General features: G+C 43.1%; 1 protein-coding gene across 4 annotated transcripts in view; it reads right to left on the reverse strand.

The window, feature by feature from the left end:
* Positions 1-18,840, reverse strand: part of COL4A6 (collagen type IV alpha 6 chain) — a 301,144-nt gene that overhangs the window by 42,508 nt on the left and 239,796 nt on the right. For all 4 annotated transcript variants that reach the window (XM_053201527.1, XM_053201529.1, XM_053201526.1 and 1 more), the window contains exons 6-13: positions 17,593-17,709; positions 14,101-14,169; positions 12,378-12,413; positions 9,232-9,294; positions 8,104-8,139; positions 7,883-7,924; positions 6,774-6,866; positions 5,408-5,461 (exon numbers count right to left, since the gene is read on the reverse strand). In XM_053201527.1, the coding sequence (XP_053057502.1) occupies positions 5,408-5,461; positions 6,774-6,866; positions 7,883-7,924; positions 8,104-8,139; positions 9,232-9,294; positions 12,378-12,413; positions 14,101-14,169; positions 17,593-17,709 (510 nt within the window). The remainder of the gene's footprint in view (positions 1-5,407; positions 5,462-6,773; positions 6,867-7,882; positions 7,925-8,103; positions 8,140-9,231; positions 9,295-12,377; positions 12,414-14,100; positions 14,170-17,592; positions 17,710-18,840) is intronic.

Here is an 18,840-nt window from a genome sequence, read left to right on the forward strand (position 1 = left end):
CCCAAAAAGTTTAAAAAGGACAAAATCAAAGAAACTTATTTGTGTGTGTGTGTGTGTGTGTGTGTGTGGCGGGGGGTGGTGGTGGTTAAAGCCAATAAACCATACATGACTTGGCAAGATATTGGGATGTAGGCTTAGCTTGTCTCCCAGTACAGGAGGTACCATACAGGGCCCTGCTGAACAAGCTGTTCTAGAAAGATGTCCTGGGCCCCAACCCTCTCACAGTCAGTCCTTGTCATAAGCTGTCCTGCATCCACTGCTCCCATACCTCTTCTTACCAATGTCCAGGAAAACCTCACTAGAGCACTGGCTTAGCTGTTCATTTTTGGTTCAAGGATTTTAGTGGCTCTGCAAAAACTCAACGTTAGTCACGTGGCCTGCAGTAAGTGGGGGGTGCCATGGTCACTGAGGCAGGGGAGAGGAGGGCGGTGCAAGAAAAAGACAAGCTTCAAACACTAGGCCAGATGCAGGGGGTGTCAGCCCCCAGGCCCAGTGAAGGCCACTTTGGCCACGGGCCCTCAGAGGCAGGCTCATCAGAGAGGCAGGCCACCGTATAGTTATCCTCCTCTCGAGCTTCTCCCCTCAAGACCAAGCAGGCTCCCCTCGGTCCCAGCCAAAGCGGTGGACATGGCTAGACCCACCTCCACAACCAGGGCAGCTTCTCTAACTAGGAAAGGCAGGGGGGAGGCTGAAGCACATAGTTGAGGGGGAATGAGGCCATGGGGGAGGGGCGGGGAGTGATCTGTGGTAACATTTTGGAAGCCAAACTACAGAAATCCATTCTGCTCAGCACTTCAAGGGTCACTTGAGATTGGAAACATGAGGGGTCGGAAATGTCAAATGTCTTTCTAAACCCTGTGCAGGTCTCAGGGCTGCTATGGCTCTCAGGGCACCAGGGCCCAGGGCCCAGCTTAAGTCTGTCAAGCTGGGGCCCCTCCTCCAAAGGACCTACCTGAAGGGCCTGGAAAGCCTGGTGCTCAGTTGAAGGAGCACCCCACGTGTCCAGTAGTTGCCTCAGATCTACTCAATAGGTTCCTCAGGATTTGACAGTTTCCTCTTTTCTTTCCCCCCACTCCCCCCCCACCGCTTATCTCTTCCATTCTGCCTTACCCTGTGTTTGCTGGTCCCCTGGACACAGGGCACACAGGTATAAGATTCTCTCTGATGCTCTCCATGAGAGTACCTGTGCCCACAACTGCTGGGGACAACATGGCAAAATGTGTGAAGCTGGGACTGAGCCAGAAAATCAGGGATGTTTGATCCTGCCAGAGGGGACAAGACAAAGAAGGTGACACATACATTTGTCAGGTTGGCCATTTGTCAGCAGCTCTTGCAAAGATTTGGGTTTGGATGGAAAGGAAACAAATGCTTAAAGAAAACATTTTTGAATTCCCTAGAGATTTGCATCCTCAGTGCTGCCATGTTTCTCAGTGACTGTAGATAATTGAAAGCTGATGTGCAGGCTTTGGATTTGAGAAGTGTGTTTCCTCTGGAAAGCCTAGAGCATCTCAAACACGTTACCATCTTTCTTCTTACAACCATTCTGTCAGAAGGCACATAAGGTGCCTGCAAATGTTCCCATTAGGCAGACATATTAGAAGAAAGAATGATTTGCCCAGGGTCTTACATCAAATCCGTGCCAAAGTGGGCTGAGAACTCTGGGTTCTTGACTTCCACTCTCTGAAAATATTCTGTGCCACATGAAGGGAGGTATTTTCCAGCTTGGATGTCTTTACAGTCAACTGAGGTTTCTATTTTGCAGTCTACACAGTGAAACCCCAGAAATGCTGAGCTTGAAATGGTATTGCAGTTTATCACTGTGCATTCTTGTAAGTCATTCTCTCTTTCTTTTATGGAACAAAAGGGAATGGGGTGAAACCGTAGTAGAGGAAGTCCTCTGAGGCACAACAGGAATGGGAGGAAATCAGAGGGAGGGAGCATGAGCCAGAGAACCCAATAACACCAGATATCATAAAATCATCCACCACGAGAAGAACGAACTAGACTGTAGGGAGCAGTATGATAAAGGCAGTATGAATTGGCTAGCTTTTGAGAAACTTGGATCCCAGTCTCAACTCTGCTAATGACTTGCTGTGTGACTCTGGACATGCCTCTTCATCCATTCAAGCCATGGTTTCCTTTTCATTACAGGGAGATAAGCCCATCCCACCTTACTTACCTCTTGGGGATGATGTGAGGTGATTAGAGTCTATGTACAATCCTCATAAAGGAAAGTACAAACCTTGTTTCCCAACCCACTTGCAAAGTATTTTGTATTTGTGCTATCCAATAGAAATATGTGAGCTACTGGGGCACCTGGGTGGTTCAGTCAGTTAAGCGTCCGACTTTGGCTCAGGTCATGATCTCATGGTTCGTGAGTTCGAGCCCTGCATCGAGTTCTGTGCTGACAGCTCGGAGTCCATAATCTGCTTTGGATTCTGTGTCTCCCTCACTCTGTGCCCCTCCTCGTTCACGGTCTGTCTCTCTCTTTCTCTCAAAAATGAATAAACATTAAAAAAAAATTTATGTTGATTTCTTTTTGAGAGACAGAGCACAAGGGGTGGAGGGACAGAGAGAGGAGACACAGAATCCGAAGCAGGCTCCAGGCTCTGAGCTGTCAGCACAGAGCCCGACACAGGGCTCCAACTCACAAACCGTGAGATCATGACCTGAGCTGAAGTTGGACACTTAACCAACTGAGCCACGCAGGCACCCCCAAAATTTTTTTTTAAAAAAAGAAATACGTCAGCTACTACATTATTTTAACTTTTCTAGTAGCTACATTATAAAAGCAAAAGAAATTGGTGACATTAATTTTAATAACATTTTATATAACAAAATATATCATAAATATTGTCATTTTGACATTGAAGTAAAAAATATTAATGAGATTTTTTTTAAGTAGGCTCCATACCCAGTGTGGAGCCCAGCATGGGGCTTGAAATTAAAACCGTGAGATCAAGACCTGAATTGATATCGAGAGTCAGATGCTTAACTGACTGAGCTACCCAGGCACCCCATTAATAAGATAGTTTAGATCATTTTTCTCATACCTAGTTTTTGAAATCCATGTGTACTTTACAATTACAGTATATCTCATTTCAGACAAGCCATCTTTCAAGGCTTGGTGGCTACATGTGGTTAGTGGTTATAATATTGGACAGCACAGCTTTATACTTTGTAAAGAAATGTCACATATATTGTGAGTTGGGCCTCAAAATAGTAGATATGACCATTGCCATGTTACAGATATACAGAGAGGCTCGGAGACTTGAAAAGGTTCCAGAGCTGGACCTGGATCTGAAGTCTACATGTCCTGTGTCTAACTTCGGGGTTCTCCTCCTTTCTGATTCATTGGACATTGGATTAAGATCAAGGACATAGGACAGATGATTCTCTGTGCCCCTGTGCTTCTACAGGCCATCATAGAAGCATTTCAAAGAACCGTAGGGAAACTCTGGAGTCATCTATCCCCACTTCAAGCAGAGGCAGTCCTGATCATCTTGAATTCATCCATTTTCCTCCTGACCCCTACACCCAATCCATGAACATCTTGTCAACTCCTTCTTCAAAACACATCTCACAATTTAAGAGACATATCAACCACATGTGATGTGTGGGCCTCGTTGGATTCTGACTCTAACAGGGCAAGTATAAAAAATATGTATTTATGAGATAATCATAAATCTGAATTCTGACTTAACTGACATAAAGTAATTACTGATAATTGATTAACATTGATGATGTTGTAACTATGTTTTTAAAAAGTTCCTCTCTCTTAGAAATGCTGAACTATTTATGTTGAAATGATATGTCTCTTACTTGCTTCAGATTGGCCGAGTTGCTAAATATTGAAGCTGAGTGACGAGTACAAGGGAGGATCATTATACCATTTTCTCCACTTGGTGTATGTTTAAAATGTCCCATAATAACAAGTCTACACTTTTTACATTTCGAATCCATGCACTTCTGTCCATTTTCATTGCTATCATCCTAGTGTAAACTACTACCATCTTTCCCCTGGATTGGTGCAGTAGCCTCTATTTGCTGCCTCAGCCTCCCCTCATCCTCCACACCCCACCCCAACCCCTGTCAGAGTGATCTTCTTTAAAATGTAAGTCAGAGCCAGGGTGCCTGGGTGGCTCAGTCAGTTAAGCCTCTGACATTGGCTCGGGTCATGCTCTTGCAGTCTGTGAGTTTGAGCCCTGTGTTGGGTTCTGTTCTGATAGCTCAGGGCCTGTCCTGACAGCTCAGGGCCTGGAGCCTGCTTTGGATTCTGTGTCTCCTTCTCTCTCTGCCCCTCCCCCACTCATGCTCTGTCTCTCTCTGTCAAAAATAAATATACATTGAAAAAAAAATTTAAATGCAAGTCAGAGCCTTCTGATGGCTTCCTATTTCATTTAACACAAAAGCCACATTCGACCTACAAAGGGTCTGGCTCTTGCCTATCTCCCTGGTTCTTGCCTATCTCCCTGGTTCTTGCCTTTGCTGACTCTGTTCCACACACTCACTTTTTTGCTGTTCCTCACAAGCAGTGAAGTTTTGCCAACCTCAGGGTCTTGGCACTTACCAAAAACACTCTTGCTGATCTTCATTGACTCACTTCTCCATAATGTTCACTTCCTCAGAAAGGCCCTTCATGACCACTCTGCCCAAAGTAGCCCACCCCTTTTCTCAATCCACATTCCATCACTTTACCCTTTTTTATTATCTTCTATGTATCACTTGCTACTATATGAACTTGTCCTTGATACATTTGTTTACTTGTTTAGTGTCTGTATCTTCCCTCACTCCCCCATTAGAATGTACTCTCCTCAAGGACAAGGACTTTTACTTATTTGACTGTTATTTACTAATGTCTAGCAGAATGCCTGGAACATAGGGCCCCTCAAAAGGTATAAGTTGAGGGAAAGACTCTAAGGTATAAGGGCAGATAGTGGAGTGAAGATAGGGCTACTAAGAGTAACTACCATTTACTGAACAATTGATATGTGCCAGGCAGGTACTAAGTCCTTTTCATGCATTTATCTCACATAATCCTCATAACTACACCATTATCACTGCCCCCCCACCCCGTTTTTTGAGGGAAACTGGAACTCAGATAAGTTAAGAAAATTGTCCAAGTTCACAAAGGTAGAAATTAGTGAGACCAAAAGTCAAGCCTAGGTCTGTTTTAATTCTAGAGCTTGAGCTAATAACTGCTAAGATCTATGGCTTCATGAAGAACCATGCTAATGTCTCCATAGGTTTGAGAAACAAGAATATTTCCTTAAATGCCTTCTAACAATGAAGATGATAGAATTGTCTACAATAACCACAGGAAGGGGTCTTCCTGTTAGCCTTCTATTGCTATAGTTCTTGTCCAATTAGGTCCTTAAATGCATGTTGACCAAACAGGGAGACTTACCGGGAGACCTGGAGGGCCACTTATTCCTGGTAAACCTGGAAGCCCTGGTTCACCCTGAAAAATCAACCAAAGATTAGTGAGTAACAGCAGGAAACAGTGAACACAAAGGACATGGCTCCATTGAGCTGCATGGGATGAGCAGTGGGGAACCAATGGGGTATCAGGTGGTGTAAATTCCCCAGGATTCCCAACTAATAACTGTGGCAGGATATCAGCTTAGGGAGCCCTTGTGGTGTGGGAAGGACCAAGGCCCACGGCAGGGAATGGAAACTGTCTAAAACAGAATCTCAAATGTTGAGGTTAATTGGGAGACAGAAAAGACAGTCATCTGTTATCTTCCTAGTGGAAGAGCTGTTCAGTGTGATTTCCTGTTACAAATTATAGGCTGCAAAGAAATCAATGGTTTGGAGAAAAAAGTAACAACTACAGTTTGGATAGGGACCCATAACACTCTAATCTGTCTTTCCCTGATATGCTAATTTACTTATTTGTGCCATGAAAGGGCTCCCTAAGGTTTGGGAATGATCAGGGAGGCAGGTGATCTTTCATATGTTCTCAAAGTGTTCCCAAATTAATTATTACTTTCTGTAAACCTGAAGAGGGCCTGGAGCTATTGCTTTCTCAAAGACAAAGTTAAAGACATGGAAGTAAGCACCTTCCCTTGACTGGGCCCCTTGACTACAGGAGCAGGGTCACAAAACTTAAGGGAACCCCAGGGAGGAAGGAAGGAAGGAAGGAAATGCAGGTTACTGAAAGATACCTGCATACCTTAACAGCATACAGGCATTCAAATACACACCCACTCACATTGAAATAGAGATTATAACATATCTCAGTTAAACAGGTCTAACAACTTTAGCCTTGGTAGTTCAGATCAGGTGAATTAGGGCATCTACTGCCTCTTAGTGACAGTATATTCTATTTGTAAGGTCAGGTTTTGAGGGCAAATAACTTCTTTAAAAAGATAATTTAAAAGCAACCATTTATACCCTATGTGTTCTGTCATAGTGCTTTGGGGACAACATAAGTATTGAGAGGGTTGGGAGTTAGGACAAAAAAACCCAATTATTTAATGTTTGTTTTAAGTTATTCAGCATCTTGATAATTGAATTTGAAAAAGCAAAACACAGAAAATAGGACTTAAATAAATACTCAGGAGCCCAGGCCCACTCATAGCCACACACCAACACACAGACATTTTACAGAGCTTTTTGCAAGGGACAAAACAAAGAAGGCTTTACCCTCACTTCCAAACAAAAAAGCATTACCCAGAATATCTTTCCAATATAGCCTCGTTATTACAGTTGAACTTTGGTATTAATAGGAAAAGGATTATTAACATTTCCTGGGCTTAAATATTCACTACCTTGGATCCTTTCTTCCCTTTGGGAAATCCCATAAATTCCAGTTCTCCAGTAGATGGTGGGGGTCCTGCAGGGCCTGGGCGGCCAACATCCCCCTGTAAGATCAAAGGGAATGTTAAGCAAAGCAGAAACCACATGGACCACTTCAGAGGCTAGGTTTGTCCTCCGGATGTAATTCACAAATAAGCTCTCCATTACTTTGGCCTCTTTACCCTCACCCTTGCATCAGTGAGGCAACAAAACTATCAGTGCCAAGGGGTGGGAAGAAGTATAAGCCTGAACAAATGCATTTTGTACCAGCACTGCAGAGGGAAGAAGCAAGATGAATGAAAGGAAACCACAAGTTTATGGTTGCTATGGTCATGCATCAAAGGGTGTTTAGAAGAGAGCAAAAAAGCGTTTTGAGCAAGGTGAATGGCCACCTCTCAGCAATGGTTATTGGACTATAACTGGTCTAGTCCTTGCCAACAGCACAAGCAGAGGCAGTCTGTGTTGGAACACTGGAGGCTGTATTTGCTCCTTGAAGGCAGTGCAATCTACAAGAGGCAGCCATGAAGGGTGGAGAGGACAAGCTCCAGTCTCCCTTGAGGCTCCCAAATCACTGTCCAGTTTGTGCAGAAGGAAACAGGAGAATGAGGGAAGGGGGATAGAAGAGAGTGGTGAAAGAGAGGTTAAGGAGGAGAGACAGAGGGGATAGAAAGGGAGACGGGAGGAGAAGAAGGAGGAGGAAGAGGAAGGATGGAGGGAAGAGGGGAAGCAAAGGAAAGGAAAGAGAAGGTAAGACAATATACAAAATACCAGGGAAATACCCAGGTGGAAGGAAGATGGAATCTATTTCAAGACAGTATGTTTGTAAGATATACACACTTCACAAGTAGGAAGCAGGAAGACTACAATATTTTAAAGGAAAAAGACCACAGGAACCTATGTGTGGCATGTGCACATGCAGCCCTCCACAGATCCCACCAGAGGATCCATGTGGAGTGGGAAATGCTCATTTCCCAAGGCAAAAGTCCAAATCCCTTTAAAACACAAGTAGGCACATGTGTGCAGCCAGAGATGTTTCTTGGAGCATATGGAATGCACATTGTATTTTCCAAAATCTATTTACCTTGACTCCTTTCTCTCCTTGGAAACCTAACCCCATATTCCCCTGGGGCACAGGGTTGCAGGGAGGAAAAACAAAATCAATTACTAAACAAGCTCTAGGAACTTAAATTGGAATGCATTCTTTTTTACCAGAAAGTGTGTTTAACCAAACCAGAATATCTCTGGGGAAACTAGAGTACTTAGTGGTAGGAGGCCAAATGCCCCAAGACAAAGTATACTTACATCAGGACCAGGGAAACCGGGAGGACCTGGAGGACCCTATATTAAAAAATGTAAGGAAAGAGCACTTGTTAGTTTCAGGCAAAAAGAGTCTGAGCATGTTGGGAGTCACTAGAGATGAGGCCCCCACAGTATATTCTTTTTTTTTTTTTGATGTTTATTTATATTAGAGACAGAGAGAGAGAGAGAGAATGTGCAACCAGGGGTGGTGCAGAGAGAGGTGGAAACAGAATTTGAAGGAGGGTCCGGGCTCTAAGCTGTCAGCACAGAGCCTGATGCAGGGCTTGAACTCACAAGCTGCGAGATCATGGCCTGAGCTGAAGTTGGAGGTTTAACCGACTGAGCCACCCAGGTGCCCCTCCTCCTCACAGTATATTCTGGCTTTAGTGGAGCAGATTCTAGCTCCTTCTCCCATGGTTCTTTTTTTTTTTTTTTTTTTAATCTCCTTTGAAATCTCCCAAATTGGCCTGATAATCATATTTATGCTAAGGTGGTAAAGACTCATGCATAATTCCTCCCAAATGGCCAGAAATTTAAAAATAATGGCTTTTGGTGAAGCTAAACCAAAGTAATCAGTGGTGAGATTTCATGCACTGTGGAGAAAGAACAATCTGGGGATGGGCCTTTCCCAGAACCACATGGATAACTGGCTATATGCTTTTTCTATACCAGTGAAGGCAAACAGGTTTGGTATCAGAAAGATAGGTAAGTAGGTAGCACTGTCCAAGCTGCAGTGTGGAGAAGGATTTTGAAGCTTCTTTTGTGACCAGGGTGAGTGATGGTGGTGATCATGTGATTAATTGGCAAGGTCTGTCATGAGTGAGGGGAGTGGAAACGGGCAACAGATGTGCCAGTTATGCTCCTGGGCCATACTTTAGGTTCAGCTAGAGTAGGAGGCTTTGGAAGCACACAGTGGATAGGCAGAAAGACCGTGACAGAGACAACAAATAGCTCCTTACAGAAGCATGCTTCACGTTAATCCTCCAAGAATGGAAGGAGGAGGAGAGCCTATATAAGCTGGAGAATTTCCACTAGGAGAGCCTATATAGGCTTCTATTTAATCCATGGCCGTGGTGGGGAAGCATCCCTGTGAATACTGTGATCACATGGGTAGATTTAGGTTGGTCTTACTTGCAATCCTGGTGGTCCTATAGGTCCTACAGCTCCTGGAGGTCCGGGTGCTCCCTGTGGGCCCTGAAGACACAAGTTTTTACCCCAAGGTCAAAAAGAAGACAGTTTCTTGAGAAAATTGGAAATATGTGTCCACAGGAATTGCACAAGAATGTTCACGGGAACTTTATTCATAGTAAAAAAATTGGAAATGTTCCAGGTGTCCATTGATACAAGGACTGATAAATAACTGTGATGCATCTATACAGTGGAATAAATACTCACCATAAAAAGCAACAACCTACTGATATATGATACAATGTGGATAAATATCAAAAGCATTGTGCTAAGTGAAAGAAGCCCAGACTCCCAAAGCTTATATATTATATCATTCCCTTTATATAAAGTTCTAGAATGGGAGAAACTGAACTATGATGGAGAGAAATCAAAACAGTGGTTTCCTTTGGGTGGAGGCAGGAATTGACTGGGAAGGAGCAGAAGGAAACTTTCTGAGGTGATGACAATGTTCTATACCTTAAGATGGCTTTGGGTTACATAGGAGTATATATTTGTCAGAACTCAGCAAGTATACATTTAAGATTTGTGTATTTCATTGTATGTAACTTTTACATAAAAAGAAAAGATGCAAACACATTTTGAAGCCTATGTAATGATAGGCATGCTGTAGCATTTAGGGGTAAGAGTACTATTGTCTGCAATTTACTTTGAAATGCATTGACAATAAGATGGATTGATGGATGGATAAGGATGGATAGATAGATTGACGTGGGATAAAGCAAGTATAGTAAAATATTAATGGTATGGATGTTCACTGCAAAATTCATTCATCTTTGCTCAATATTTGACAATTTTTATATTAAAGTGATGTAAAAAAACTTAAAAAGAACATGAAAATAGTTATGTCAATATAAAATAAAGTAGACTTCGGGACAAAGAATATTACCAGAGATAAAGAGGGGACATTTTGCAATGGTAAACTAGGTCAATTGATCAAGAACACATAATAATCTTAGATGTATATGCATCTAATAGCACAGCTTCAAAAGGCATGTAGCAAAATCTGGCAGAACTGCATGGAGAAATAAACAAATCTGCAAAGATATCTGGAGAATTTTAACATCCCTTCCTCAGTAATAAACAGAACTAGAGCAAACCAAACCAAACAAAAAACCCCAAAACAAACAAACAAACAAACAAACAAACCCAGTAAGGACCCAGTAGATTGAAATAGCATTGTCAGCTACCTAATGACCTAATGGACATTTTTTAGATTGCTATACCCCAAAACAGCTTGAACACATACTCTAAGTGCATATGGCACATTCACCAAGATTGTTCCATATGCTGAGCCACGAAACAAATGTCAACAGATTTAAAAGGATTGAAATCATACGAAGTGTTCACTCTAAGTGCAATGACACCAAACTAGAAATCAGCCATGTAAAGATAGCTGGGAAGTTGCCAAATACCGAGAAATTAAACAACACACATTTCCGTGGGTCAAAGAAAAAAACAGAAGAGAAACAAGAAAATACGTGGAACTGAATTGATAACAACAATATTACAAGGCAGACAACAAAATCTGAAGAGAAAGATGGCATGGGGCAAAGTATGGCTCAATTAAGGCTGGGGATGGTAATAAGGTGATATGTAAGGGATGGAGGGGCTAAGTGAAGTCAAGAGAAAGTTGGAGTTCAGAGGTTCCCCAGGAAATAGAACATTGCCTTGATAAAATTAATAACCTGTGGTCTCCTTACTGACCACAAATCTCTTATTCAGCCACCAAACCATCATCCCCAAATCTAAGTGATGTATTTATCATGCCTGTGTATGTAGGCAAACACTTTACCTTTGTGGACAGAGAAATGAATTCCTAAGAAGACCTATGCAGCTACCACAGTGGATGTGATTGTACAAATGTAGTTAACACACCATCTAAGCCAGTGCTGTTTGGCACTAGGGGATCTGTGTGTGCTTGATCTTTACTTCACTTCTGTTTTGCATGTGTGCTTGTATTGCATCCCGTTTCCTGCCTACCTACCTCTTCTCACACTGCTCTCTCTGTTTAGGAAGCTTCCTCCCATTGCCAGACAGCCTAAACATTACCCACACTTCTATGAGACTACCTTCTTTGTCTTAGATATGAAGATATGAAGTCTCCCATGATGTATCTTTAGGTGGACAGCATCTCTTTCTCAAAGCTGTTGTGGAATTCTTATGCCCCAGTCCTACTAGTTTTTCACATCTGGGTGTGTGGGGGATGGGGTAGGTTGGGCATGGGCAAAGATCATGTCTACACTGTCTCAGGGATCACTCCTAGCACTTTGCTGCTAGTGGGAGCTCAATACCTGTTCTCGAATGAAAAGAAGAAAGGAAGGAACCCTCATATAGGAAAGAAGGAAGAAAGATGTGGCTTTTCTTAAGCCACTTCAAAGGAAAGCAATGACAATGTGGCAATTCGAGGAAGTAGAAAGCTCTTATTAATACAACTCATGGCTCCTCATGGACTCCCTATTTTATTAAAAGTCCCTGAAAGGAATTTCTATATGGAATAGCTTCTAAATTTTTAAAAATGTTTCTTTAGTTTGGAGAGAGAGAGAGACAGAGCATGAATAGGGTGGGGAGACAGAGATAAAGGGAGACACAGAATCCGAAGCAGCCTTCAGGCTCTAGGCTGTCAGCATGGAGCCTGACGTGGGGCTCAAACTCATGAACCCCAAGAACATGACCTGAGCCGAAGTCAGATGCTTAACCGACTGAGCCACCCAGGCACCCCTATATGGAATAGCTTCTAAAGAAGAGTGTTCTACTTGTTTTGTTTTACCCACAACAGTTGACACACACAGAAAACAGTAAACAGTTGCTGAATGAAAGGCAAAATTCTTTCCTAATACATCTCAGGGAGTTTGAGGTCCCTGGCCTAAAGGGTTGAAAGCTTGCCTGTCGTGTTAACTTGAGGGGGATGGTCTACTCTCTCAGAATGTTCTCACCTGGAAAATGTCAACAGTGTGATCCCTTCTACCTCAACTGTCTGGATTTTCCTTGAGAATGTCTCCAAAGACCTTTGCATACCATAAAAAATGCAAAGGGACCAGCAGTAGCTATTGACTCAACATTGAGAGCTCCACACATATATAACAACTTACAGTGATTCCGTCCAGTCCAGGCAGTCCAGGCTCCCCCTGAAAAACAGACAAAGGCAGGACACTGAAGAGATCCATTAAAGCTGTGGTATTATTTCATAGATAACTAACCCACTCTTCACGGGCAGAAACACAACACTGCTGATGCTTGGGCCTCCTCTGTCAAGGTCTTGTGTTTTAAATAATGCATGAATTGGACATATTCAGCCACTTACTTTTTTTTTCCTAAGAAAAATCCAGACTCTAGAAGACAAATATCATAGCCTTGGTTGAACAGGGTTTAATATTTTACTTGGATTAATTAATTTTCACCTTTGCTAGAAACTTATCAATTAGAAATGGCTTCTGTGGGCTGGTGATTTTCCTGCTCTTTCTGGAAGAAAGCAAAGCTACCTTCCCGTGTGCCTTCATCCCCAGAGAATCTGTGCCCATATGTATACAATGCAAATCAGACATTTCAAGGGAGAATCAACAAAGCATACAGTCTCTGATTACGTTTTAATTACTTTGCAGCATCTTAAGTCACTGTATGAATCTGTAATATAACCATCTTGTGGAAATTGCTGTATTCCACTGGGTCCAGGGTCTCTTTGATTTTTGGCAAAACCATTTAATCAGTGCTTGCTACGACAATGGCCATATTTTGACACCTGCTAGTCTTACCCCATTTGGCGTACAGTAAAAAATCAGCTCTCTGCAGCACAGAAAGAGCACTGCCTGGGTTTTAGCTCTTCGGTAAACTAGCTATGTGAGTCTGAGGAAGTCACACAGCCTCAGTGTACCTCAGTTTTTCTATCTGTAAAATGAGCAACATGAATCCAACAATCATGAGGTCCTTTCCAAGTCTACCATTCTATCTTCTGCTGTGGAACCTAAGCCAAGAGCCCAAACCCTGTGCCTTCTCCAGTTCTCGGCCACCCACCCCAATCACTGCCTTCCAAAATGATGTCTAATGTTCCTGATTCTGTGCACGGATGGAAGACAGGAAGGTGCCATCTTCAGCTGAGTGAACATGTGTGCATCTTCCCTTCATATGTTGGGCACATAGATACCCATCTGCTACCAGGGAAATGATGAGCTCACCTCCTACTCTGCAAGGGAATAGGGTCAATCATTTGGCACCAGAGTTTACTGAGGGGCCCACAGGATACCAGGTAGCATACATCAAGAGTACAGTCACAAGAATACAGAAGGTTCTTGTCAATTCTAGGAAGAGATGAAAGTTTTCCAGCCAGCTGCAGAGTTGATGGGCAATTTTTGCAGACAGCCAGGGGCCCAGCTAGGGATGGGCTGGTGTGCAGGTACAGAAAAGGGCGGGGCCAGGATCCTGGGCTGGTGGCCATGCTGAGATGGGCAGAGATATGCATGGCTTCATACCAAGGCATGCAGACATCAAGGATTGCAGAGTAGACAAAAAGTATCTGTCTCCAGGAAATGTCTTGGCTTGTCAAAGAAAATGATACCCATGCAAACCGTTTGTTTGCTGATCTGTCTCCTATTTTTGGTCTAGATCTTACAAAGCAAATCTCTTTGACGGTATGGTTGCAAACATTTCTGTCAGTGTTTCCACCACAAAAAGCTCCAGATCCCTTTTAAATCTAGCTTGATCTGCTCCTTAGAGACACAGATGCTAGTTCTAGAAATGTTTTTATTGGAGGTGGGGCCCAATCCCAGGAAGCTCAGCTTATAGCCAGCCTAGTTAGCGGTCTGCCTTAGAGGCTCTTACCTTTATTCCTTTGAAACTACTTTGGGCAAGAACAGGTTCACCTTTAGAGCCTTTCTGGCCAGGAAGCCCCTGAGTAAAATAAGAAAAACTTGTGAGGAAATGCACACAAACACACACAGCTTTGTTAACGATATGACCTGATCACCTAGGGGACGCAACGGCAAGAGTGTAAAATTATGTGGTTTATTCTATGGCTGTGCTAAGGGACAAAAAGTGCATCCCCAAAACAGGTGTTGTGTCTCAAAGCTGTATACCTGCTTCCCCAAATCCTGAGTCCGAAGTCTATAAACGGATTAGAAAGTAAGACACTTTGACTCTCTTCAGAACACTGATCTGAACGTCCACATATAATGCGCATGTCATTCATAAGCTTATAGCTCATCTGCTCCACCCCTCATAGATTTGTCTCTGACAGGGCCTTTGTCTAGGACAGGGGTTGAAGAACTTCTGTAAAGAGCCAGAGAGTAAGTAATTTGGACTGTGTGGGCTGTATTTGGGCTCTGCCTTATACGCTTCTTCTCTTTTTTCTGCACACACTTTTAAAACTGTAAAACCAAGCCACAGGCCAAGGGTCACATGGGCCAGTTTGCAAACCTCTGGTTTAAGAGATCTCTACAAAATCATCTCTATCCTGTGTTTCTACCATAAGACCTCAGCTTCAACACCCATCTAAGAGTCTGGTGTGCCTCACTATTAACATGGAAAACAGTTCAAAGTATACCCAACCTGTCTGTCAACCAGGCTTTTTACTGTCTCACTGGCAGATGCTGGCTAATGTCTGCTAAATGTTGCCCTCCTGGAGAAAATCAATATCCCTATAGCTAAGGGGAAGTCAGGGGACTTCCCAGTTAGTATTGGGAGTAGGACTAAGGTCTGCAGACTGAAGAATTGCCTGAATTATGGATCCCTTGAGCTCAAGGATCATAGGTATGTTAGAAAAACAAATGGTCTCAGAAAAACAAACCAGCTTCCTTCCTAACATTTCCTGTTCCCCTTATTCTTATGGAAACTACTTTTATCAAAGAAGCTTGAAAGAATAGCCACTGGAGTTTCAGCATGGTTATTAAGGTTCAGCTTAGTAAAATATAAGCCCAAGTTCCTATTTAGGCTTAAGGGGAAGCTTAGGGACAGGATTAGGTTTTAACCTTGTCCTTTTGGCTGTCAGGGGATGTTTATTATCTAAATATTTCTTTTCTCCCTCTTGGGGGCAACATTTACTTACTTTGCTGGATTTCCATTCTCTTAACACAGATGTGATTTGTTCTCTTCTGTTGCCATGGCAGTGTTTGGAGGCCTTTGTGACTCAAACAGCTGGTACTATGTTGGTATATCTTTCTCCATTCCCCACCCCCACTACATATTGGTTTGGTCTTTAGATGTCAAGGTCCTTTATGCCAATCTGAGGCTTGTGCTTTGTCTATCTCACTTTCTTACATGTATACCCACACCCACAACTTGGTCACTGAAGGCAATGGTGCTGCTTTTCCAATAAAATGCTAGTTACATAATGCTTCAATGAACATTGGGTGCATATACCTTTTTGAATTAGTGTTTTTGTTTTCTTGGTATAAATACCCAGGTATGGAAATAACCTAAGTGTCCAACAATAGATGAAGGGATAAAGAAGATGTGACACACACACACACACACACACACACTGGAATACTATTCAGCTATAAAAGAATGAATTTTTGCCATTTGCAACAACATGGATGGACCTTGAGGATATTATGCTAAGTGAAATAAGTCAGACAGAGAAAGATAAATACCATGTGATTTCACTTATTTGTAGAATCAAAAACAAAAACAAAACAAACAAAACAAAACAAATCTCAGATACAGAGAACAGATTGGTGGTTACAGAGGGGAGATTGGTAAGGGGATAGGCAAAATGGGTGAAGGGGATCAATAGATACAAACTTCCAGTTACAAAATAAGTAAGTCATGGGGATGTCATGTACAGCATGGTGACTATAGTAAATAATTTTTAAAAACATTTTATTTTATTATTATTATTATTTTAAGAGTATATTTATTTATTTTGAGAAAGAGAGTATGTGCGCAAGTGGGGAATGGGCAGAGAGAGACGAAGAGAGAGAATCCCAAGCAAGCTCTGCACTCTCAGCACAGAGCCCAATGCAGGGCTCAGTCTCATGAACAATGAGATCATGACCTGAGCCAAAATCAAGAGTTGGATGCTTAACCAACTGAGCCAGCCAGGTGCCCCTAAAGATTTTATTTTTAAGTAATCTCTACATCCAATGTGGGGCTTGAACTTACAACCCCAAGATCAAGAGTCTCATGTTGCACTGACTAAGCCAGCCAGGTGCTCCTATAGTAAATAATATTTTACTGCATACCTGAAAGTTGCTGAGAAAGTAGACCTTGAAGGTTCTCATCATAAGAAAAAAAAATTGTCACTCTGTATGGTGACAGCTGGTAACTAGACTTACTGTAGTGATCATTTTGTAATGTGTACAAATATCAAGTCATTATGTTGTACACCTGAAACTAATATAATATTATACAACAATTATACTTTAATAATAAAAAAATACATGAGATAGCATTGGAATAAGACACACTGAAAAAAATGCCAATTAATTCATGTAGCTATGGAATCTGTCTAATAGCATGATTTCTAGCTAGATATATCACATCAGTACCCTTGGTTGCTTAGATTATTTCAAGTAAGGTTGATGATGGGCTTGAATGTGTTATTTTTCTCTTTCCAGTCACTTATAAAAGTAGTTTTACAAGGGCATGGCACCTATTAGAGATCATTTAGATCCAAAAACTGAGCTCTATCTTATGAATAAAATTAAACAAAAGTGGTGACCTCAGGATGTAATGAATGCCATATCAATCCCAGAATGAAGGGTTATGAGAGTGTGGGGGGAAGGGGGAAAACTGTGTCAGTGTAGTGTAGAATTTCTCAATTATTTATCACTATTGACTGTGACAGATGATTCCTTGATGTTGGGGGTAGCTTCCCTGTGCTAGTAGAATGCTCCCAGTTGTGACAACCAAAAATGCCAATAATAACTGGAAAATGCCCCTTGGTGTGGGGAATCACACCTGGTTAAGAATCACTGGTCTAGACCAAGCTTGCCAAACCCTTTGGGTCATTATTAGAGCTTCCATGATCCCATGTAAGCCCTCCAAGTATGTCATGTGGGAACATGTCAAATAGCCCAAGTGTGTACTTTGCTCTGAAACTTACTACAGTCTTTTTGCAATCTTGCCAACTCTAAAAGGATAATTAAAAAAAAAAAAAACTCTAAGTAGTGGAGCATGTGTACACCCCCTGCAACTGATATTCTTCTTTACACTTTTTAATGTTGTGCTGCCAGCATAGACTCCTGCATTGAACAAGGGGTTGCAGTGGTTGCCCTACAGATGCTTAATGACATCTCCATAAAAGCAGAAAAGGGGCACACTTGGAGGCAAAGAAAGCCATTTTAAATAATGTGCAAAGATCTGGCAACGTACGGGTGGTCCAAGAAGCCCAGGATAGCCATCGGGGCCTGGATATCCAACATCTCCTTGAGTTCCATTACAGCCATCCAGGCCAGGTGGGCCTCTGGGCCCTGGCTGTCCTGGGTGGCCCTGTTCAAAGAGAAAAGAAGGGATCAAGTCAGCCACAGGACTCTTAGCTACTCTGACAAGCTCCACAGTAAGAGAAACCAAGTATGCTGTCAAACTCTGGCTCCTTGTCCACTCCCTTAGCTCTGTGAGAGCTACACTCTCATAGCTTTTCTTTACACTCAGGTATATGTAGCTCAGTGTTATCCCTCCCCAAAGGATCCATGCTCTAATGGGACCCATGCTGAAACTAAAGAAATCAAGCCTAAAGAGATGAGACTCAGGATGCTACAACTTCATCTTTCCTGGGTACAAAGATGTACTAAGATGGGGCTCAGCTGGTTGGCAGCTGAAGTGCTACCATCAGGGAATCATGCCAGGCCTTGGGACTCCTCAGAACAGACTGGAGCCTGGGAAGCTTGGCATGGCTTTCTGTATTGGAAAAGCCTGGGGCTTTTATATGTCTCTGCCTAGGAAATGATGCTGACTTTTGGTCAAAAGAGTAGAAGCAGTTTCCACGGCACCATCTCTCTTAAAAGATAATTGATGAAAAATAAGCAAGTCTCAGAGGCTTCTTGGAAGATGGCAGTGTAGGAGGACGCTGGGCTCACCGCGTCCTGCAGGTCACTTAGATTCCACCCACACCTGCCTAAATAACCCAGAAAATCGCCAGAAGACTAGCAGAACGGATTCTCCGGAGCCAATCATAGACAAGAGGCCCACGGAAGAGGGTAGGAAGGGCGGAGAGGCAGTGCGCGCTCCACGGACTGGCAGGAGGGAGCCGGGGCACAGGGGCGGCCGGCCGGCCAAGCAGAGCCCCCGAGTCTGGCTGGCAAAAGCCGAGGGGCCTGACAGAGTGTGTTCCGACAGCAAGCGGGACTTAACATCTGGAAGGTTGTAAGCTAACAGATGTGCTCGGAGAGCAGGAGGGCTGGAGGACAATGGGAGGGAGAGTTATTGAGCCCCAGACCACAGAGCGCAGCATGGTGGGGAACAAAGGCACTTGCCAGCGCCGTCTCCCTCGCCCATTCCCCAGCCAAAATCCCAAAGGCAACCAGTTCCTGCCAGGGAACTTGCTTGCACCGCACAAACACCCAACGCTGTGGTTCTGCGGATCCGTCCCTCCGGGGGATCTGACTCACTCCCGGTGCTGCA

This window comes from Acinonyx jubatus, chromosome X (genome assembly GCF_027475565.1).
Source record: "Acinonyx jubatus isolate Ajub_Pintada_27869175 chromosome X, VMU_Ajub_asm_v1.0, whole genome shotgun sequence".
Classification (NCBI taxonomy): Eukaryota; Metazoa; Chordata; class Mammalia; order Carnivora; family Felidae; genus Acinonyx; species Acinonyx jubatus.